Below are 24,196 nucleotides of genomic sequence, written 5' to 3'. Positions count from 1 at the left end.
TCACTTTCAGCGAAATCCAAATTACGATCAAGTGAAGAAACGCCGTCCGAATTAAGTAACCGATCACCATGTTTCATTTCTGCATATTGGAGACGCAAATAGAGGCAGTTTCTTCGTAAGCAGGGTGACGTTGATTTCCTTGGAGCCACTTATGGCGTCCACGGCGCCGGAATTGAAGGCGCATACACGTTAGCGACACGGCAACTCGCCGTATCGCGGACCGCCGGCCGACGGCGGTCTTGCTGGAAAACGGTGAGATCTCCCTGGCATGCAGAGGAATCTCTGTCCTAGATATCACAGCATCGTGGCCATTCAGTGACAGAGGAGTGGTCGCGGCTACGCTCTGGCGTCGCCGGCAGCCTCGCCATCTCTGATCGCTCGCCACCGATATCGTCGCAAGGCCTTTTACTGTTCAGTTCGAATCTGTAGCTGACGGCGCTTCAGAACGAACGACCGACGCTCCCAAGCAGCGATGTTTTGTTACCTTTGTTGCCTCTTTACCCTCTCCTCGCAATAATTTCACATCAAGAAAAGGATGCGCATGCGCAGTAGGGGTGTGGACGCCGCACGGCGGAGAAAGGGAGGGAGGGAGGGAGTGACATAGCCCCGACCATAAGATGCTTCGCATCTAAAAGATGCTGATATATGCAATGCGAGCAGGGCCAATGCGAGCACGGCAATGCGAGCACAGGTGACCCAGTGCACCGTCGGTATGGCTATGCAGTGCAGCTGAACTTGACTTGTATCGGAACTCTCGTTTAACGTTTGATCATGGACATGTTTCTTTAAATACTAAATGAACAATATGCACGCGTCACTTCAGTCTAGGGGAGGTCATTTTGCCTCGAATAGAAGCTATATAACCAATGCTTGTGTCGCCGGCAGTGGCGTAGCGCCGGTGCCGCGTCGATGCGCAGTGTTTCTGCAGTAAATACAAAGTGTTCACTGTATATATTCGCTGTGAAAGTGTATCATTAGCATTCTGATTTGCTGCCTTTTCATTGTGTCACAAGGCACCACGCACCGCTGGAAACCCAGTGGGTATTTACACGCTGGCTGGCACTCTTGTGTTACTCTTAGCGCCCCCGAAAAAATGGCGGCTGTATATATGCAGTCTTGTACTAAGAACATGTATACATTTTTGTACTAGAAGCATTGCCATTTTCGCTTTCAATAAAATCAAATGCACACGGATATTATGCCGGAGAAGCTCTAGGAATAGTTGAATATTAAAAACGGCGTGCGATCGCGCCGGCCTGAATCCGACGTCGCCGTTACTCGTGATCGTAGTTTTCGCGAAAAATATTAGAATTATAGGGCTATATTACGGCTTTTCTAGTTGTAGCAATTAACCAGGCAGGGATAAGGATGGCCTTCAAAAAAATGTTTTGCGGGTTTTGGACATTGCCCACCGTATGCCGCCGCTGGGGATTTTCTTCTGTGTTTATGACTGAACAATACGTGCGATGTCCGCAATGGGCGCTGTGTGTCAGTTCGAAACTCCAGCACTGGTTCCCCATACTTGGCCAACACCTTGCGACAGGCAATCCAAAGCCAACCAATAGCTCAGCGATCAATGATAAATAAATCCGGAAAATGCTGGGGATGACTTGGTGGTGCTTAACCTAGCGTAAATACGTGGCCAATACCTTGCGATAGCCAATAGATATCCAATCAATGGCTAATCGATAATCGACAAATAATGAATCAATTCCGGAAAATGCTGGGGATGACTTACCAGTGCTTAGCCTAGCCCAAATAAGTGGCCAATCAATTTGCTAATCTATAATCGACATATAATCAATAAATCCCGGGAAACGCTAGGGACGACTTGGTAGTACGTGCTTAGCCTAGCCAAAATACGTGGCCATTACCTTGAAATAGCCAATCGTTAGTCAAATAATAGCTAATCGGTAATCGATCAACAATCAAGAAATTCCTGCAAATGCTGGGAATGACACGGTAGTGCCTAGCCTAGCCCAAAAAGCCAGGACTGGCTAGGTGCCCATCAGCTCCGCTGTCTTTGTACCATTGCAAGCTACGCTAATTTTTTTATATTTAAAACGAGACACAGTTTGATTCATTAAAAAATTGCACTCCTAATCAATTTTGTATACGCGTGGCGACGAAAGAAACGACAATTACATTTTACTTTATCATTACCAATAAATACTTTTTCTTTCAGCGCCCGCGATAAGAAGGCGAATTGACGCCGCTATCATTTGCAATGCAATGCAGCTCTTCAAGTGTAGAAAAATCGACATTTGGGCGGGTTGGTACTGGTGGAACATCTTGAAGGGCCAGCACAACATGACTAAGACAAAAGGCAGGAAAGTTGTTCAAGATGTTTTTGAAGTATGCAGAAAGGCGCGCTCATAAAGTTCACCTGTTACAACACGCCCTCCTCAAACGATGTGTTGTTTTGCTTGTCTACGTGTGTCTCAGTTCGGTGGCGCGGGTAGTTTCATCGTTTCTTAACCTGTTCAATCAAAGGTAGTAGGCTACGAGCTCCAGATAGTTGTCTACTTCAGCTGTTTTTGCGCGGCTGTGCTGGCCGACGGGCTTGGTGTCCGACCATGGGACCAATGCTCTGCTGCCAAATCTTTCGTCGGCCTCCAAAGAAAGTATGTTTTCTGCAAGGGTGCGATTTCGACACCCACACGGCTGAACTTATGCTGCATCGCTTTCCGGACTGAAAGCTCTAAACGCCCGTCAAACCGAATGGCGGGGCATTTGAAAATACAGCTCTAATGAGAGGAAACAAAAACACATTTCTCCGCCTTTGCAAAGAAAATGACGTCCCTTCTGTTTTTGACAGATATGGCGTCACATTATTTTTTTCCTCCGCCGGAAATGTTCCCTCGGCACATCGAAGGTGCTAAGCCCGATGAACCGCCATGTTTTGAACGTGTCGCCTTGTATGGAAGCTTCGCTACAATATAAACCTCGTATCTACCTTGTGTAGTGTCCCAATGGCGCGGGAATTGTTCGACCAACTAAAAAATAAATAAAGTGGCATCGTAGCTTAATTTTGTCATCACAGTGGTGCAGGTGCAGTGCGCCTTCGCAACCACAAGAACAAAGCCATTGCGATACGGTTGCCGCGTGTTAGAGCAGCACCTTGGTCAAGGTTCTCAGACGCGAACACGAAATTCTGCCTCCCCCGCCAAGCGTGGATCATTTATTCAGTCCGGGCAGAAGGTCCCCTCTGCCCGGGTATACGCAGCGGTGGCATCATCATGACTATCACCTTTTTTTTGTCCACTGCAGGACGAAGGCCTCTCCCCGAGATCTCCAATTAGCCCTGTCTTGCGCTAGCTTATTTCAATTTCCACTTGCAAATTTCCTGATTGCATCACCTCACCTAGTTTTCTGCCGTCCTCGATTGTGCTTCCCTTCTCTTGGCATCCATTCTGTAGCCCTAATGGTCCACCGGTTATCGCAGAGGCGGCATCTGGCAGAACAATGACGTAGTTGTCACGTGATGCGTACTCCCCATGTCGACAGCGGGGATTACTCCCACGTGTGAATATACCTTGACACACTCCGATATCGGTGCTTAACAAGCTGTTTCTAATTGCGAACGGTTAGCGCATTCTTCATTCCGTTGTCGCTGTAACAAATGACTACACCTAAGTGCTTTAATTAGCCTTACAATAACAGTGGGCCATTTGAAAACACAAAAGCTTACACAATGAATCGTTGTAGGCCTTTCTAACGCCGGGTCGCATTCTTTTATTGCTATTCCGATGTCAGTTTATGCAAGCCAAGTGATGTGTTAAATGTTTTTTGAAGGATATTTTTCTGATGGACCGTATTTTCTTTCTTTTTTTCAGTGCTTCCTTGTTTCGCCGTGAAAATATGAAGGCTCGTATTGAGGATGGCGTCGTGTATTCGCCATACCCGTCCATCGACATTCCCGTGTGCTCATTCTATGCTCTGGCCAAAGAAAGACTGCTGTGGAACCCACACAAAACAGCATTGGTAAGCCCATGGACTCTACGAACAAGATTCAGCTATTAGCGATCTGTCGTGCACCATTACTTAAATGCAGCATTGAATAGCTCCTTAGATATATTATGTAGGTTAGGCGTTCTGGCCAAGTCGTAGAATTATCAGAACTCAAGTACGAGAACAATACAGGGACAAATCGCCAAGCACAGACGAGCGCTGATTATACGCTACGCTCTAAACAAAGAAGACAAGGTGATTATGTATACAGCGGCATTGCCATCAACCGCGCCGCCGACGAAGAGGAGGACAGTCACGTGAACAGCCATCTCTTCGAGTAATGCCTGCGCTGGCCGCAGTGGTTGGCAGCGGTTGGCAAAGGAGGCATGCAGCGACACATCCTACAAGTAGGCAATTTATTGACATGAAGATCCTTGGACCATGGCCGTATGCGTCGATGGCACAGAAAGCCACGAAAGTCTTGTTGCACTATCTCAAGTCGACAGGTCTTGGCGACCGTCTGTAGACTTCGTGCGAAGTTTCTTTGTGCGCGAAACTGTGCTCTCTCTATTTCTTTCTCTCTCTTTTCATCCCTATACCCCCTTTCCCCAGTGCAGGGTAGCAAACCGGAAGTGCGCCGGGTTAACCTTCCTGCCTTTCCTCTCTTCTATTTCTCTCTCTCTGTGAGGCAGTTCAAGCTTCGCATGAAAAGGAATACGTCGGTGGCATGCGACGTGGGCACCGCAGGCTACTGCTCCTTGCCGGCGCGGGCAGTACGTACCGCTATGGTACATTACTCGCAGCGCAAAACTCGAAGGATCCTTTCAGCGGCGTTGAATTGGACATTAATGCTTGAGCATTCACAACCCATAGGTGCTTAGGTGGCCTCAGGTTTTGCGACTCAATATATTAGGCGGTCTGCTTCATGCAACTGTTTAAACACTGCACATCTCTACTCGGAGCTCCGCACAATGCCCAATAATGGCACATAACGATACCTAATGAAACGTTTCGCTTCGAACAATGGTAAACTTCCAAAGCAGCGTCTACAACAGTATAAATTCATAGTGCATAACTATAGGAACCTTTGAGCATTAGGTTACCGTCTTTTTAGTATAACATGGAAATTTGTGTTCAGCCCAAAGAACATTCGGGCATGGACGTCGAAACAGGAGAGATACAAAAAGACTAACGTCCATTGAGTGAATGTTGTACATAAAGGAATGGCAGAAACATACATTGTCTCCATTTCAAGGCAGCTTACGCTGAACAACGATTTAAATGTGTTTATATAGGGCGTCATCGGTTTCAGGTTGATGACGTCACCACTCTCACTCGAGCCGAGGTGCTCGCCCGGATGCAGCGTTACGCTGTGGGCTTTCGGCTGAATGGCGTCGTTCCCGGTGACCGGGTCTGTGTTCACCTTAACAACTCCACGGAAAACCTATTAGCCATGTACGGCTGCATCCTGGCTGGAGCGGCAGTTGTCTTGGCCAAGCCGTCGCTCAACAAAAGTAAGAAAGTTGTTTCCTATGTTCCTGCTTTACCGGCAGAGACAATAAGAAAGTAATGTCGTTTGTGGTAGAAAAGTCGACGTAAACTACTTACACTCTATTGCACCCAGTGACTCGCTCGAATTAGTGAAGTATTTGCACGGTATATTTTAGAAGTATAGGAAACGGCCAAGATGGAATCCAGCCTACGTAAAACAAGAGACATCGTCGTCTTCATTAAGTGGTCGCTATCTTTGTCGTTGAGGGTCATGAAGTGCTTGGTTTGCGACTGAGCATCAACGTCAAGGTTGACAGCTGTAACTTCTTCTTTTGATCGCACGTGTACTACAGCTGTCATATCGCTGCCAACTTCTTGATGCTGCATTGAATGTGAGCGCTGTTTGGAAGCTAGCATTCTAGATAAAACGAAGTACCTTTATTTGTGTCTGGTCGTCCTATCTGACAAATACAACGTATTCACCTCCTGACGCCTGGTGTTGAAATGGCGTTCTATATCTGTCGATAGGATGGTAAATGGCACTGGCTATAAAGCACATAGGACTACGTTTGCTGCATGTGCAACGAATGCTGTAGAAAGTTCACGAAAAAAAACCACTGTTGTTGAACCTCAGTAGGCAGAGCAACCCACGCCTATTTCAGAGGGTGTGCACTCGGCTCCCAGAGCTTGAAAACTGTCGTTTCTTCGGCGTTGATTTCAATTTTCGTTAATGTTATTATGCAGCTCAACACAAATAATTTTACGTTTCCTAAGTGAAGTTCATTCTAAATATTTAATTTAGAAACAATTATTTTATCCTATACTTTCTTTGGCTTCATCGTGTACCAGCTTCATATGAATAGTACTTCATTCAGAGATTTACACAGATGTCCGAGTGCACCAACACTAAAGGCTTGCAGCTTTGCATGCGAGGTCCCTGTAGTTGTTACAATGGAATGTGCTGATACCGCTTTCATAAACGTTAATGACATTGCAAATTCATTTTGGCCTGGCTAAAGGCCTGAACAAGTTTAATTAGGTTGACAAAATAAACGTTCTAGGATGTCGAGCTCTTCATTTGCTCGTGAGTAGATAAATATCATGGCTATAAAATCTTTCAAATTTCTGTCTGCGATTTCCGAAGAAGACATGCTTAAGAATTTGTTCCTATATAAAGAAGCCTCTTGCAGTAAAAAATATTTTAAAGCGTTTCATAAAATGTGTGATATGCTTAGTTTGTTCCGGAAAGGATGCTTGTTAATATAATTTGCACGTATCAAGCCTTCACAACAAAATATGCTTGCCTGTCAAGCCGATGGCGTCGTCCGGAGAAGGCATAAAAAAAGGGACTATCTGATTCTGTAAATTTAAAAGGCAATAGCTTTTAAAAACCCGAAATAACCCCTCTTTTTATGCTGCTATCGTTGAACTTGTCCAACACAACAGATTACCTGCGAGGCGCGCGTTCCATTGTCGGAGGAGCTGAAATGTCTATATGTACAATAACGTGCTAAGACTCCTTTTAAGGAGGGCGCGGTAGTCTGTAAACAAAAACAAACTCGAAAGTATGCATTACATCGCGGATTCGTAAAAATCTTGCTCATACCTGTCTCTACACGTCCTTTGTGGACCTGTGCACGTGCATGGACTATGAGTGCAACAATTGAAGCTTCTGGCATAACAGCGTCAATAATTTGAATCGGTTTCTTGCTACGTGAAGGCATCAAGACAGCGAGAACAGCGATAGAAAAAAATATCGGTCGGGCACTGCGTAGTAATGCAGTGCTATCAAAGTCCGTCACCCTACTGCTACAAGCTCGATAGTTCGCTTATGTGGACCCTGATACTATATAACTAACTCCCTTTCCACCCGTTTTCGATCAAATATATGTTGTCTTGCCTTACTAGATTTTTCCTGATGGTGGTTCACTGATCGACCTGATATGCACTGTCCTGTTTTGATACCTTCGGCGGAGATTTATAAAGGGCTACTGTGCTTCGACGCCGGGCGGGCAGTTCAGATCGTTCTCGTCAAAACGAGGCGAACAGACTGCCGCGAAAACCCTGTTGTGTGTGGTGCCCAAATTGGAGCTACTCTTGAGCCGCTCCACCCAGCTTATCATGTGACTGTGCTGCGTGTGCCGCGCAGGCCTGTGACTTCTTGAACAGCCCACTCTAGACATGCGCATTCGTTCTCAGTAGCGCTGTACGCGCGTTCTCGACTAGAGAGTTTCCGACTGGCGTAAAGGGCGAGGTGGTCCTCCTCACTCTCTCCCTCTTGGCATAGTACGACGCGCATGCCTCGCTCACTCGCATCGCACTGAACCACAAATCGCCTCGTGTAGCACCAGCAGCAGCGGCGGCGGCGGCGGCAGCGTTGTTCTCCCAGGGGTATAACACTGTACGGGGAAGACGCGGTAGTATCGTTTCTTGGAACCACATTTTATAGTGGGTCCCGTCCATCTCATCGTGGTTATAGTACATGTTGAGCAGTGTAAGAGGACGTGACGGCGGCGAACGAGCTGTCCCGTCATTCCTACTCAAAAGGGCGAAGGCGGCGAGCCGAGCGGCGGCTGCGACGACCAGCGTGGGTAGCTTCTAGAACGACACTGCGCGTGCCGAGCTTGTGCCTTGAGCACGCGCTGTGCTTCTTTATTTTTCACTACTTTGACGGCCGGCGCCAAGGCACCGGCGGAGAGCTCCGACCAAAGCGCCCCGCGTTGCGGCGTCGGTGGGGGCTACAAGGTCCCCCGCCCAGACGGAACGTCGAAATGGCAAGCCAGTTGAATCGCGGTTGAAAAGTGGTCGTGGCCAGTCCAAGTTGTCAACGTGAAGGCAGCGGGTCGCCACCACCACTCAGGCGGGCGGCACTGGGAGCTCCGTAACGGTCGAGGGACTCGCCGAACGGACGCTGTTAAGAGGGGCGGCGCATGCGTCTTGCGGAAGGAGGAACTGAGAGGCCTTTGAGGCGAATTCTGTGTCGACGGTACCAGCGTGAGCGTTGCTGGAGGCGTATCACGGACCGCACCGTCACATGGCGTGTAGGGTGCGCGCACGAGCGATGGAGTCGAAATCCTGGACGGGCCAAGACGTGTGCCTTGCAGGTGAACGCGGCGCACCATGTCGGGAGGGGACAACGATCGGGCGCAGCCGGCGATGGGATGCATCGGGTAGAAGTGACGGGCCGGTCGGGAAAAGTGGGGTCAGGGGCAACAGGAGTGTCCGGTGGTTTGGTGAGGACGCCTGAAGCGGGATGTATCACAGCCGGCACTGCGACATCGCAAAAGCCGGGGGCGGGACGAGGTCGTGAGGCGCTCAGCGACGAGGCGCGAACGTCCGCGGAGGCAGCAGAGGTGAAGACCCGGATGGGCCGGCCAGGTAGAGTAATCTGTGCCAACTGCGCTGAAGGCTGCGCTGACCGTTGAAGATATGGCCCATTCGATGTCGGGTGTCGCAGAAGGTCGTGACTCGTGTCCGCGGTGGCGATAGCCGGCAGGGTCGGAGGCAGTGGGATCGGCACGGTGCCGAGCTCGCGCGCCGCCTCGGAGCCCGGCTCAACGGACCGCGGGAACGGGTCGGGTGTCGTGTCGTAGGAGCGGTAGCGTTGGAAACAGACCCGATGACTGTGCGGCACGGTAACCGGCATTGGGTCGGCAATGTCTCCACTGCCACGTGTCATCGTCGGTGGCGATAAAGCCGATGAGGTGGCCTGGGGACGATGGCATACTGGCGCAGCAGCAGACGCGCTAGGTGCTGGCCGTGAGGGTGTTGGCGGAGATGAGTCGCGTACCCTGTGGTCATCCTCTGGAAGAGAGCAGTAGGCAGCGCCGTAGAAGTTGAGGACGGACTGCCGCAGTTCGTCGTACGGGCGCGGCCCAGGCGATGGAACGCCTAGTTGGAGCTGGAAAGCAAGTGGCAGGACGTCGAGGAGTACCGCGTACTTGGACTCCTGGATCCAGACGTGGTTCACCTCCATAACCGCCTCGAACTGGGCGAACCATTCGCCGACGTAGCAGGACGAGAACGGTGGCAGTGGTGGGACGAACTGTGGCTCCCGCCAGGTGGCCATGGCAGCGTCTTGCTCGGTGCAACGCGCGTTCTCCCGGGTCACCACTGTAGGAGGACGTGACGGCGGCGGACGAGCCGTGCCGTTGTTCCTACTCAAAAGGGGGAAGGCGGCGAGCCGAGCGGCGGCTGCGACGACCAGCGTGGCTAGCTTCTAGAACGTCACTGCGCGTGCCGAGCTTGAGCCTCGAGCACGCACTGTGCTTCTTTATTATTGGGATATCAATTATATGGACACTCAAAGCGTATTTCTGCCGTCGCCGTCGCCGTGGAGTTCCGTATGACGTCAACGGCGATGAAATCGTAGCCGCGAGCCGTATGCTCTATGTGCGAGTGAAGGCGCACGAGGGACGCGCGATTTCGCGGGAGCAAACGCGCGTTCTGCGCCGTGCTTTCTCAAGGGCTGCAGAATGAAGCGTCTCTCAGTTCCTCCTTTACAATCACCATATATATATATATATATATATATATATATTCACGGCGACTTCTTCCGTCGCATGAAAGGCCGTGGGGGACGGCAGGGGAGAGGACGTTTAGCTGTGGCACCAAATGCGTAAATATTTAATAACGTTGCGAGGAGAGAAGACTTCCGACGCTGCTCGACGAGTGTCCCGTTCCGATCTCGTCGAAAACCTCCGAGCCGCCCGGAGAGGCACCGGCAACAGTTTCCAACGCCGCGCGCGTTCGGTGCGAACGCGGGCAAAACGCCGATGGCGTCTACAACAGTTCTGCGCGTTGCTGCTGCTGCTGTTGCATGTTCAAGTTTATACACCTGATAAAAATACTATCCTTACTCCGTATAGCTCTCTACTAATTTGCTATCGCAATTGATACTTCGCCTTTCGGGTGAAATTGCGACTTTTTTTTCACTTTTTTGATGGCTGGCGTCAAGGCACCGGCTGAGAGCGCCGGCCAAAGCGCCCCGCGTTGCAGCGTCGGTGGGCGCTACGAGCAGTTTTAACTCTCGTCAAACCACACCTTATCTGTCGTGGGCCTACGCAAACCCATATTTCTTCAGAGTAGAAAATGGGCCTACGTTGCCGCCGCAAATCTGTTATTTGCGGCAAGTGCTTGCGGCGGCACTGAACTGTGTGAGCAGCCTCAATAAGGAGGGCGTTGCGGGACCGAAAACCTATCTTCCTGAGCATGCGATGCATTGTTGCGGGTGAAAGTGAAGACAGCGTTTCAGCCTCGTTGAAGTGAGAGGCAAGCTTTGGCACCGTGTGGATTTCGTTCCTCTTGAAGTAGTCCTGCACTACTTGTCGCAGAATGGTCAAGTCGAATTCGTCGAGTTTATTGTACGCGAATCGTAGTTGGCCCATCCGCGAAATCAGCGAGATTGCTTGAAGCCCCGAGGGAAGCGAGCGCCGGAGAAAGGCGCCTGGAGGTCGAGAAGAGAATCGCGGCGTTCGCGCCTTTTCCTTGTCCGCTTCGACGTCGTAGCGCTGACTGGGCATGTTCGTGGCGTCTCTTCTTTGCATGTGTAGCAATATGCGCATTCCCTGTGGCACACCAAGCGTCTTACTGTCGACATCAATGTGGTGTCCTGACCGCGTTCGCGCCCTTTCCGTTTGGGCTTCGACGCCGTGGTTCTCGCTGTGCATGCTCGCGGCAGACTTTGCATCTGTGGCAATATGCGCATTTCCTGTGGCACACGATGTGTCGTGCATCTGTAGCAATTAAAGTCCCTAGGTATTTTTTTGCTTTCTCAAAATCTAGGGACTTTAGTAGCAATATGCGCATTTCCTGTGGCACACCAGGCGTCGCACCGTCGATATCAGTGTAGTGTCCGCGACTGCATTCGCGCTCTTTCCGTTTGTGCTTCGACGCCATGGTGCTCGCTCCGCATCTCCGCGGCGTCCATACGCTTGTGCGTAACCCACGTTCACGAAATGAAACGTCACTGTAACTTTTTCCATTCGCAACATCTGCCGCAATGGGAAAACCTCTTCGGGAACGCCACCGTGCCGTTTCATGGATGTTCCGAAACTCACTGGTACATGGAGCATTCACTGGCGTATGTGAGGAACGCGGTTCTCTTTATGACAGCGTTCATAATGACACTTCTACCGAGATCTTTTTCATTGCGATAGCAATTATATGGACACTCAAAAGCAGATTTCTGCCTTTGGCGTCGCCGTCGCCGTGAGGTTCCGTATGACGTCATTTGGAGAAGAAATCGTCGCCGCGCACCGAACGCTGTATGTGCGAGTGAAAGAGCGCGAGGGGCGCGTCTTTCACGGGGAGTGAACGCACGGCGGAGAAGAAACGCGCGTTCTGCGTCGTGCTCGCTTAAGGGCTGCAGAAGTAGGCGTCTCTGTTCTCCTTCACAATCACCATGTATGTAGAGCAAACGCGCCTTCTTCCGACGAGCGAGAGGCTGTGGGGGAGGGGGAGGGAAGGGAGGCGACGTTTAGCTGCGGCACGCAGTGCCTACAAGGGCTGCAGAAGATAGCGCCAACCTTTCCCTTTCCCTCAAGAACCACTTATCATCATTTATATCAGAGGCTCCGGCAACAGTCACCAACGCCGCACGCATTTTGAGCGAACGCGGGCAAAACGCCGATGGCGTCGACAACAGTTCTGCGTGTTGCCGATGCTGCTGCATGTCCAAGTTTATACAGCTGATAAAGGTAATATTACTCCGTATAGCTCTCTACAAATTTGCTATCGCAATTGATGCTTCGCCTTTCAGTTGAAACTGCGACTTTTTTTCCGGAAAAAGCAAGGTAAGTAGCACTGAATGTATTTGCTGCGGTAAAAAAGTTGTCGCAGTTTCACCTGAAAGGCGAAGCATCAATTGCGATAGCAAACTTGTAGAGAGCTATATGGAGTAATGATATTAGCTTTATCAGCTGTACAAACTTGGACATGCAGCAGCATCGGCAACACGCAGAACTGTTGTCGACGCCGTCGGCGTTTTGCCCGCGTTCGCTCAAAATGCGTGCGGCGTTGGTGACTGTTGCCGGAGCCTCTGATATAAATAGGCACTTGGTGCAGCAGCTAAACGTCGCCTCCCTTCCCTCCCCCACGGCCTCTCACGCGTCGGAAGAAGGCGCCTTTGCACTACATATATGGTGATTGTAAAGGAGGAAAGAGACGCCTACTTCTGCAGCCCTTAAGGGAGCACGGCGCAGAACGCGCGTTTGTTCTCCGCCGTGCGTTCACTCCCCGTGAAAGCGCGCGCCCCTCGCGCCCTTTCACTCGCACATACAGCGTTCGGCGCGCGACGATTTCATCTCCATTGACGTCATACGGAACCTCACGGCGACGGCGACGACGACGGCGACGCCGACGGCAGAAATCTGCTTTTGAGTGTCCATATCATTGCTATCGCAATAAAAAAACACTTGGACGGTGCTTAAGCTTCGCCTTCAAGAGTGGAACGCGACAGCGTTCACGGATCCGTGACTGTTTCTCACACTTCCCAGCAACTGCAGCTTATGTAACGGTAATGTTTACCGGGAAACGCTGGCGGTGAACGCTATGCACGATGGCGCGCTTTCCGGTAGAAACGCGGCCTCTTTCGTGGGCCGGCCTTCTTTTATTGTTTGCACCTTTAATATTTCAGCCTGAGAAGATTTAGCATAAAAGGCATGTGCTCTCGGTGTTGTATTTCATGGCAACTGTTTGTGGGCTGTCACTCTCAAAATTCCGAGGAATAACTTTGTAAAGAATGCAAGACAAAGTGTGCGCAACTGTAGTGGTAAAATATATTTGGAGGGCCTGCGTGGTTGGAGGGCCTGCGCGGGAGGCATTTCCGACGCCGACACCAGATTTTCTGCAACACGGGGCCCCAAACGCTATCGCGTTAATACTTCATCTTTGACCTGTAGTGCTCGGAGATTCGTCCGAAGCCCGTTACGCAGCCAACCCGAACCGTGCTAGAGCGGAGTAGCAAATGATTGGCGCAGTGAACAATGATGCTTTTAGAACGTTCCACATCGTCAACGCATCACCGGGCTACTGTTGCGGCGCCATCTGCTAAGTTGACATGAAACTACTTCTACGGCTCGGGACCACCTCAGTAGTCCTAGCTGCGTCAAAACAAACAACTGGTCTAAATAATAAGGACAAATGATGCCTAATGAATTGCCCTCAGCGTGAGATGAGAGTAACCGATTACGGATTTTACCACGTAGTTCTTGCTGTCCGGGTGCAGAGCCAGTTACAAGCACGAATTCGGATCGATTGGCAGCCCGCCTGCTGGTGGGCTGCCATGTTGCTGTACGTCATGTTGGTTAGGGTGGTTATTGTGGTTACTATCCAGTAACCACCACAATAACTCAGAGTTTGCGACGTGCATGTACGGAGGACCTAACGTATAACGTATTGCTTTATCGCATCATGGAAGAAGCAAAGCTAAAACCCTTTTATCTCTTAATAATCACGCAAGGCCGGTATTTTTTAGTGATGTCTTTCCGGTGCTAATGCCTTTTCGCGCTTTTAACGCTTGGTCAGTGGTCAGAGCGACGGTCCGCTGATGTTATCAACGGGATCAGCCGGCCGTGAGCGGTGGATGATAAGACTAGCATACAATAAAGCATAACGATTCGCTATAAAATGCCGGCCCAAGTATGCGCGGAACTATATTCTGCTGCGAAAGTATATTGCCGGTGTACACCATGTACCTTTGGCAGTGCAGCAAGTTAGTTGGGAGATGAAGTTGTTTTTATTTTTTATATAGTTGCGATCACGGGTTTAGATGTTGTGGTCGGTGGAGGATACGGGACGCGGCGCCTTGTCGCGTATCCCCTCCGCCTTGGCCGACGGTTGCGAAGTGAATTCGCCGCCGCCGTCCGCTGCGGGTCTCCTGTCCAGATACGCCGTTTCGTCTTGTGGTTTTACCACATGTTCTCCGAGACAGACTCCCGCAACGCGTGGGACTTGTATAATGTAAAACAAAATGTTGCGAGGAGTATCTGGCCTCCATGCAAGCAAGCACTGACGATAGAAGCGCATATGCGCAGCCTTTGTCATGCGATCGTCCTCACGCTGCCGTCATTCCGCTGACGTCATGCCGTCTTTATGTCGCCGTCTCACCATCTCCATCATCATTGTCGCAATAACATCGTCTTCACACCGCCGCTATCGTCATAATGTCACGCCGCTTACTAAAACATGGGCGCTATAGCGTAAAATGATTCCAAACTGTTTTGATTCCAAACCGGAGCCTCACGTGAAATTTAAGTAACCACCGACGCAAGCATCGGGCGGTGACCCGCAGCGTTGTCTGAACAACCCAATCACACTCTCCTCGTTTATAGGAGAGTGTGATTGTGACCCAAAAACACTCTCCTTTGTTCGCTTTCAAAACCAATAACATTGTCTACACTCAGCGGTTGTTCTCATCTAATTGGCTGACAAGAGGCGAGGAGCACGCTCTAGTGGAGAGGGTTTCGATGGGGCCGAGCCAGCACAGTGAAAATAAGCGCATAAAGAGGGTGGTGCCGGCTTCTTCGATTGGTCCGCTTCGCCTTATTTAGCTTGCGGTGGCTGGTCGAATATCGCGGCAGCGTGCAACGGAAGGATAAGAATGCCGCTAAATCGGATCCTCAGCAAGGAAGAGTTGGCAGAGCGATGTCGTATGCATGCCGAAAGGGCTCGATAACGTTTTACTGCCACGCAAAAAGGTTTATCATGCGCAAATAAATACACGCTCACCGGCAGATGCGAGTAGCGAGGGCCTGAGCGATCGGCGGGCTGCCATCTTCTATTCCTTTTGGAACGGGGCAGTCTGTGGCTATTCAGAAAAATTTTCAGTTTTGTCAGGCATAATTATCCATTTTTTCGCGTACACGTCACTTTGACGTGGTGAGTTTTCGCGGTTTTGTGAGGTCGCGTGAGAGACAGGCTTAGTGGGCGTAGCCAGAAAACATTGGACCAGGTGACCAGGTGCCGAGGGCTAATGGTGAAAAGGCGTCGAATCAGGAATTATTATTTTTCTTTTTGCTGTTTAATCATGCATAATCCGTGTGTACACGTTATATCAAATGGGGAGCTATTGCGGTTGTCGTGACGTGGGAGTGGCCCGAAAAGGTTTTGACCAATCACGGGGGCTGATTGCAGAAATTGGTATCAAAACAGTTTGGAATTATTTTACGTTATAGCGCCCCATGTCGTTTTATAATTTGTGTCGCCATCATCAAACACCGCTCTCAATGTCAGCAGTACACTTGGAAGCTATTGCTAGCGCGGCCGTTTTTTCTGCGTTCCGCGAAAGTAGTAAACAACTTTATTCGCTTGCTTTAACAAACATTTTCCAAGGCGTGTGCATATTTTTTCTCGCGTCAGCTGCAATTCACAGAGCACCGCTGCTCCACCTGCAGAGTGCTTCCGCGAAACAAAAAAAAAAAAAGAAAAAACACAGCCGCTAGCGGTCTTTTTAATATATGCAGATGGTGTAGCTAGAACTGTTTTTCCATAACACGAAATAAATATCAAAAGGCACTCAAATGCATAACGAGGCGAAAAAGGTGGTTGCAGAGTCGCTTCAAGCCTCATCATCAATTTTTCTTTTCTTCTTGACTATCTGTCGCATTACGTATTTGTACACAAGGTCTTTCTAACGTCATTTAGTCAGTCTTTCTAAACTTGTATTTTGATAGGTCGTGAAAAACGTGCTGATTTTAATTTGCCTCACATCACAAATGCCATATAACGGACGTTTTTGTTTGCAATATACATAATTCTGAAAATCGCACATGGCAGTTAACTGCATTATTGTCAATAAGCTGGATTGCTCGAAAAGGCGATCATCACCGGCACACTCGAAGGTTTAAATTGAACACAAATTCATAAAAATTTACTAATTAACTGTTCACTTAATTATGCTATACTGCAGATATTGCACTAAATTTAGGAATCAACCTTTTTCATTTTACTGTACTGCCCCTGGGGCACGCTACAGGAAACGTTTTGGAAGGGTGCCAAGGTTTCGCCTGTTGATTTGTGCACCTACCTGCGCCCATGTTGAGGGTGCATCGGTTGAGGGTTTCGTAGATCGCGAATAATTAATTATGGCTTCTTCGAGGCTGCATATCGTTCCTGGAAGCCGTGTAGCACTCACCGATAACTGGCTGAAAACTGCAGAAAACATAAGCGCTGTTGTGCTAACAGTGCGTCAGGTAATGCGATGTCTGCACTTTCAGGTCGCTTTTTGTGTTTCTTTAGACATTCTTTAGACATTTCATAGAGTAAAAGAACATTCGCGCACAGCTCTTCCGCGCCGGTTTTGCCTAATCAGTGCATTTCTTTACGCCGACATCTATGCCCAAATATTGTTACCAGCTTCAAATATTGTGGAAACGGCGCATCCTTGATATGAAATAATGTTAGAACCAAGGAAACATACTTATCTGCTCATACGAGTGTGAGCCGCGTCGTTCCACCCGGAGACATGTTAATATGAGCGGTGGAGCCGCTTAAACAACAGCGACTGTGAACCAGATATATATCTCACAGGCTGTTATTACTGATTAACATTTTAGGTGTGAAGCACTCTATGCGATCGGGCTCTCGGCATCTCCTGTCGTCGTCGTCACGGTAAAGCGCGAGCTCGCGAAGCACATTTTGCGCTTGGGCTCTCGGCGTCTCCTGTCGTCGTCACGGTAAAGCGCGAGCTCGCAAAGCACATTATGCGCTCGGGCTCTCGGCATCTCCTGTCATCGTCGTCACAGTAAAGCGCGAGGTCGCGAAGCACCTTATGCGCTCGGAGTCTCCGCGTCTCCTGTCGTCGTCGTCACGGTAAAGCGCGAGCTCGCGAAGCACATTATGCGCTCGGGCTCTCCTGTCGTCGTCGTCACGGTAAAGCGCGAGCTCGCGAAGCACCTTATGCGCTCGGGCTCTCCGCGTCTCCTGTCGTCGTCGTCACGGTAAAGCGCGAGCTCGCGAAGCACATTATGCGCTCGGGCACTATTGTCGTCGTCGTCACGGTAAAGCGCGTGCTCGCGAAGCACAATTATGCGCTCGGGCTCTCGGTGTCTCCTGTCGTCGTCACGGTAAAGCGCGCGCTCGCGAAGCACATTATGCACTCGGGCTCTCGGCATCTCCTGTCGTCGTCGTCACGGTAAAGCGCGAGCTCGCGAAGCACTTATGTGCTTGGGCTTTCCTGTCGTCGTCGTCACGGTAAAGCGCGAGCTCGCGAAGCACATTATGCGCTCGGCGTCTCCTGTCGTCGTCTACTCGGTAAAGCGCGAGCTCGCGAAGCACATTATGCGCTCGGCGTCTCCTGTCGTCGTCGTCACGGTAAAGCGCGAGCTAGCGAAGCACATTATGCGCTCGGGATCTCCTGTCGTCGTCGTCACGGTAAAGCGCGAGCTCGCGAAGCACATTATGCGCTCGGCGTCTCCTGTCGTCGTCTACTCGGTAAAGCGCGAGCTCGCGAAGCACATTATGCGCTCGGCGTCTCCTGTCGTCGTCGTCACGGTAAAGCGCGAGCTAGCGAAGCACATTATGCGCTCGGGATCTCCTGTCGTCGTCGTCACGGTAAAGCGCGAGCTCGCGAAGCACATTATGCGCTCGGCGTCTCCTGTCGTCGTCTACTCGGTAAAGCGCGAGCTCGCGAAGCACATTATGCGCTCGGCGTCTCCTGTCGTCGTCGTCACGGTAAAGCGCGAGCTAGCGAAGCACATTATGCGCTCGGGATCTCCTGTCGTCGTCGTCACGGTAAAGCGCGAGCTCGCGAAGCACCTTACGCGCTCGGGCTATTCCGCGTCTCCTGTTGTCGCCGTCGTCACGGTAAGCAAGCGGCACGCGCTCGGCACCAACGTTTATAGATAATGACGTTGCTCGGCACGAGCGCGTGCCGAGCGCTCCCTCTGTCGTCGTCGTCTTCCATAGCTGTCTGCGCTGGCGCTCATCTTCCCAGCGTCGAATTTTACTTCTGTCATCGCATGGGGGAGGCCGCGTTTACGGGGTAATGAGCCATTTATTAAGGCAGTATGAGCCCATTAGTAGTACATCACTGCATGCTTCGCACCTCCTACTCTGATCGAATTCACATTTATACAGATGGCTCTTCGACTCTGACCAGCTCTACTGGTGCGGTAGTTATTCCGTCGGCATCATTCCGCAAGAAGTTCAAGATAAGCCACGTCACAACATCGACAGGGTCTGAACTTGCCGCCCTCCGTAGCGCAGTGCTTTATGTGCACGAACAATCACCAAATAATCGGGCTATATTCTGTGACTCAAAGGCAGCCCTACAGTCACTTTTATCAGCTCTGCGCCGCAGCCCACATGAACAATTGGTAGCAGAGATACGAATACGCTGCCATCAAGCGGTGGTCAGAGGCCACGACATTGTATTTCAGTGGCTACCTGGGCACTGCAACATCACTGGCAATGAATGTGCCGACAAAGCTGCCCGTGAAGCATATGACGAATATGAAAGAATCCCAATACCATTGTCAAGAACGGATGCTGCGCGGCACCCCAGCAGTCTTGCCCATACTATAACTCTAAGAAAATGGCATACACCAGAGTTTACCAACCGGCGCCTATATGCCATGATGCAATTACGACTTTTACCTGGTTTTAAACGACATGAAGAAACCTTACTGTGCCGCCTGCGATTAGGAGTTTCTTTTACGAACTCCTATTCCTTCCTAATTGGAATGGCGGACAGTGCCAACTGCAGCACATGTGGTGTTGAGGAAACCACCAGACATCTTTTATGTGACTGCCCTAGATACGAAGAAGAGAGGCTTGCCCTTCCGACTGCTTTGGGGCACTTAGACGACAGGCCTTTTACGGAGGAGAAGATCTTGGGCCCGTGGCCTCGTGCGTCTTCTTTCTACAGGGCTACAAAGGCGCTGCTGCGCTTTTTGAAGTGCACAAGCCTGCTTGACCGCCTGTGACGAAACTTAGCGATGAACGCTTGACTGTAAATGTGCAAGGTGTGAACTGTGAACTTCTCTCTTCCTTCTCCTCTTTCAATCACTTCTCCCCCTTCCCCAGTGCAGGGTAGCCTACCGGGCTCAGCCTGGTTAACCTCCCTGCCTTTCCCTTATGACTTTTCTCTCTCTCTCTCTCTCCCAGGTTTCACGTTAGTGGAGGTGCATTTCGCTCAAACTTGACACTTACGCATAAAATTTAATTCACCGCTCAAACCGAGCGTGCGACTTAACTCGTGCTAACTGTAATCGTGCTAACAGCACACATGGCGGTGTTTCTGATACAGCCTATCTACATGTATTCAGCAATACGCCGTGTTACGCAATGACGCACTAATATAACTCGAGCGTCCACGTATTGCTTTGCACACTTCGTGAATGAATATCTCGCAACTGGTGTCATTATTAGATTTAGTTCCTTGTGCCTTCCACAGGCCTTGCCAACTAACCGACTACAATTCGTAAATTGCAAGTGTGTGGTAAATTATCATTCGAGAAACTGACTGAGTGACATTTTGTTAATTAGTCGATTATGCAGTTCGATTTCTCCTTCAAATAATTTCAGCCTCCTTGAGTAATGCAGCTGAGACACTAGAATTCTGCTAGCTGCAAAAGGCGATTTTAGGTCATTCTTTGTAGTTGATAAACATCCTAAAGGTATCAGATAAACCTCTGAGCAGTTGAGAAAGAACATTTTCCACGTGAACGAAAGTGTATTTTATTCGGCCGCCTGTAGACTACAACAAAGGTTATCTAAATGCTGGATATCAATTCAGTTTGTTATCGTTGTTCTGTAACTATTATTCGCAGGTGACTTCCGCTACTTGGTAGACGACAGTGACAGCACGCATGTTCTTACTGACATGGAAAATACAGGAAAAGTTACCAGAGCAGTGGCTTCATTGTCCTTGAAGGTTTGTATTGTCCATCTGAGAAGTTAAAATATATATATTTTGGCTTTATACGTATATGTATGGTTATGAATCATGCCGCAGCGGGGTACTCCTCAATAATTTTTACTACCTGGATTCTTTACCGTACACACAATGAACGGTGCATGAGTGTTTCTTCAATTCACCTCCATCGAAATGCGGCCGCAGCCACGGGGATTTGATTCCGCGACCTAGTTCTTAGCAGCGCAATAATTTACCTCGGAGTATGCATTAGACAGTGTTTGCAGTCTTTGATACCTGTGTCTATTTTCTGTAAGGCATCCAGTCATCTAGAATAATATCGCGCAGCTCGGAACATTTCTTTCTCACTGCCTATTACCAGGCTCCTGGCCTGTGTGGATCCCAGCAGGAAGTAAATGAATGCCATTCTGTTTCGTGGAAAGCAGCAAAGTTGTACTCATGTGTAACCGAGATCTTCTGTCCGTAAGTTGTACTCATGTGTAACCGAGATCTTCTGTACGACCACACCTCTATGGACCGCGCCGCTAATTTCCCGGTCGTGCCGACTTGATTCAACGCATTGTACTTCGGTAATGATGATCGGTGGTTCTGTGAAGTTGGCAAACAGAGGTTTCTGATCCACCCCGGAAGCGCGGTTGCGAAAGCTGGTTCCAAGAATGGAAGTCGAAGATCAATGCTTATCTGTTGAGAACAGAAGAGAAAGAAGAGCGCAATGACCACTTGTACGGGCCAGGGGACGCGGAGTTCTAATGAAGCAGTAGCATCGAGCAATCGTAACCGACAGACGCGCTGTCATTTAATCCTTTATAATATGGTACCATGAAACTTTGGAAGGATACTGCCACCCGCACAACTGACCATGGACCGACTACACCGCCAAAGATCCGTGGTGCGACGCGCCGCTATACCCGAGTCATCGCCACTGCATCGGGAGCCTTGCAATAAAGCGAACCGACGCCTACCGACTGGCAAGCCCTCTTAAGAGAACTGGATGACAAAGACTGTTGCGTCGTTGAAATTACCACAAAAATCGCAGAGCCCGTGAGCGACGATGGCGAATATGAAGCCGAATTCGCCTAGGCCCTCGAAAGTCATGAGAAGGTGTGCCGCGCTATCGGCCGGGTTCGTTTTCGTCTAAATTCCCACGCCGTCCTTGAATTTGCACCGACTGCTGACAACCCTTTGAGAGGACAGCAGGTAGTAAATACAGACGATTCACTCGGTAGTTACGCCAAAGTGAGCTCAGACGCCCGACCACAAACGCAGCTAATCAAGCAAGTACTGAAGTTCCAGACCGAGGGTAGGCTACAGCGTCAGCTCACCGTGGACAGCGACAAGGTGGTTGCTCACATGGTCCCCCAGATCACTACAATTTCGAGCTGCCAGCTCCTTATCTGCCCACGTACATTTACGGCATTCTGCGACGCCAAATCAATCGCCGTGACATGTACGTGGTACATGCGGGAACGGCCAGCCGCTTGGTACAAAACGACTTGGATGAAGGTGCACACTACCTGCCCACTTACGCGACATAGAGCGCATGATGAGGGAGACACAGAGCTGCACCGCCACCGTCAGAACCACAGCCGAAAAAATGACCATTGCTTTTTTTTTTTGCTTCTTTCATGACCGCAACCGCAGCGTCGACAAGCGCAGTGCCAATTCCAACTTATCGATAGCTTCGAAGTCTTCTAAAGCAATCGCCTTCGGTGACAAAAACGTAGTTGAACAACTACAACAAACGCCACACGAACGGCTACATTTCCGTTGGAAAAGAGCGTCACATGCAGCCTGGCCGGTGGTTCACGTCGTCCCAGCGCGAACTCTAGGTATACTCCGTCTATGACCTCACAACCACGACCCGGTCGTATGTGACTGCACCGACTTATCCGACCCCGCTCACCTTCATCGACGTACAGCGCTATTTTCAGTCAACTACACCGGTAATTCCGCTGCCGCCAGAGATGTTCAACGACTCCAGATTAGACAACTACAATGAAATTTGTCGAAAGGATATAAGATTGTGCCGGCATTGTTACCCGCTGCGTACCAACGTGGCGATGTACCAGTGGATGCCTTTGTGGCACTTACATCGACGACTTCAATGGTGGCATGGACGACTTGCTCATAATCAACTGTTCCAAGAAGACGACGAAATAAAACCCGCCGACGGGTCCTCCGCTCGTTCGCCTGCCGTAGGGTGTTTCGTGGGCTTCCGTTCCAGCCTGGTCGAACGCCAGCAGAGGCAGCAACCAGCTCGTGAGGTTGTTGCTGCCTTCCAAAGGACGACAAGAGCATGTACGAGTTGGGCCGATTGGACCACCGCCAGCTGTAGACTTTCATACGCAAGGAAAGGCTAAGCAAGTTCGTCCAGGACCACGTTTATGCGGAGAGAAGAAAGGCGGAAGGCCGAAATATTCAGCCCCCGATCCAGCGTCTTTATTGGTTGGAAGTAGATTTCAACACCTTCGGAGCTGAAGTATTTTGACGAAAGGAGCGAAGCTGTGAAGACGACGTGAAGCCACTGTCATCATCACTCATCTCTTCCGTTTCTCGTGATCGCCAGTGTGTTGACAACAGAGAGAAAGAAGCGCGCCATCACCACGCGCATGCGCCAGCGTACACAAGTTCTCATAAAACAGTAGCACTGAGGAATCGTAACCGATGGAACACAGTAATTTTGTCTTTTTCATAGCAGTATGGTAACCAATCTGCCGAAAAATCGTATGCGGTCGTTCATTGAGCAAATTTAGCGTCGTTTGTGGCGTCGCTAGGCTTCATAGGCGGGCGCTGTTGGTGTTATTTATACCGCCGTGCACTGACAGCCGACAAAGTTAGCAGCTCGAATTATGAGAAGAGTAGTAGACACTGCGTTGTGACGACATGCCGGGTGTTTGCCAGTTTATTGCGAGAGCAACTGACAGCAAAGAGGCGCTCGCGTGGCCGCGATTGCGATGTCACGGTATCGACGGGCATGCGTAGTTCGTGCATTGAGGGTTCGGTTTAGCTGCAAAATTCGTCGAAACCAAGTCATCCGCAGAGGGGGGGGGCTGGCGAGTGCTCCATCGTGTTCCACGCTGTGTAAAAAAATCATTCACCATCGCGCTCCTCTTAGTCGGCTCTGTCGTAGCCAGGGCGGCGTTGTGGCTTCTACTGCTGCTATGAGTGTTGTTCTCACACATATTAACGTCCCCACTGAGCAGCAGTGTGCTTATCACACCGCGGTGCGTATACACTGGTCTGGGCGGAAAGAACAGTGAATTTCAAGCTAACTCTAGTGCTGCCAAACGCCCAAAAGGATCACCAGTGTTCCGTCGGTCTGGTCTCTTGCGCCCTCGAGGCGCGACGCCAGTAACGCCGTTTCCAACATTCCGCATGCTACAGCGTAACGACACGGTACGTATCTGTGCACGGTTCTGTACCGGTTGAGCAGCAGCAGTAGTCTCGCATTCGGCGTAGCACCATGTCGTCTCCGTGTGTTGTTACAAAAGCATGCGAGGTGCCAGTACGCAACATCTAAGCCCGTTACCACGGTTAATGCTTCGCCTTGCGGCGGAACTGTCTCGTATTTACTGATGTGCATAGTTATTGAGGTCTGCAACATAAATTGTACACGAATTCTATACACTGGAGTCCAGTGAAATGCCTAGCTAAGAATTTGTAGGACGCTTAAGCTTCGCCTTTTATAGTGGAACGCGATAGCATTAAAAGATTCCTGAATGCTTCTCAGGCTCTCCGGCAAATGTAGCTTTCTTTTTTCTCCACGTTCGCCTCTGCGCACCGCTGCTGTCTTACGCTGATGATGATTATGATTTATTGGCATCCCCTTTGAAACGGGGCGGCGACAAATAGTCACCTAGCCTGCTTGATTTAATCAGG

The 24,196-nt window shown here is 50.1% G+C and overlaps 1 protein-coding gene across 2 annotated transcripts in view; it reads left to right on the top strand.

Moving 5' to 3' along the window:
- The first annotated feature begins 3,857 nt into the window (after positions 1-3,857).
- Positions 3,858-24,196, top strand: part of LOC119449070 (probable 4-coumarate--CoA ligase 3) — a 193,951-nt gene continuing 173,612 nt past the window's right edge. For both annotated transcript variants that reach the window (XM_049666240.1, XM_049666239.1), the window contains exons 1-3: positions 3,858-3,984; positions 5,264-5,465; positions 20,214-20,317. In XM_049666240.1, the coding sequence (XP_049522197.1) occupies positions 3,862-3,984; positions 5,264-5,465; positions 20,214-20,317 (429 nt within the window). In that variant the 5' untranslated portion in view covers positions 3,858-3,861. The remainder of the gene's footprint in view (positions 3,985-5,263; positions 5,466-20,213; positions 20,318-24,196) is intronic.

This window comes from Dermacentor silvarum, chromosome 4, assembly GCF_013339745.2.
Source record: "Dermacentor silvarum isolate Dsil-2018 chromosome 4, BIME_Dsil_1.4, whole genome shotgun sequence".
NCBI lineage: Eukaryota > Metazoa > Arthropoda > Arachnida > Ixodida > Ixodidae > Dermacentor > Dermacentor silvarum.
Note: the sequence above shows the minus strand (reverse complement) of the source record. Positions and strands in the feature narration are given on the sequence as shown.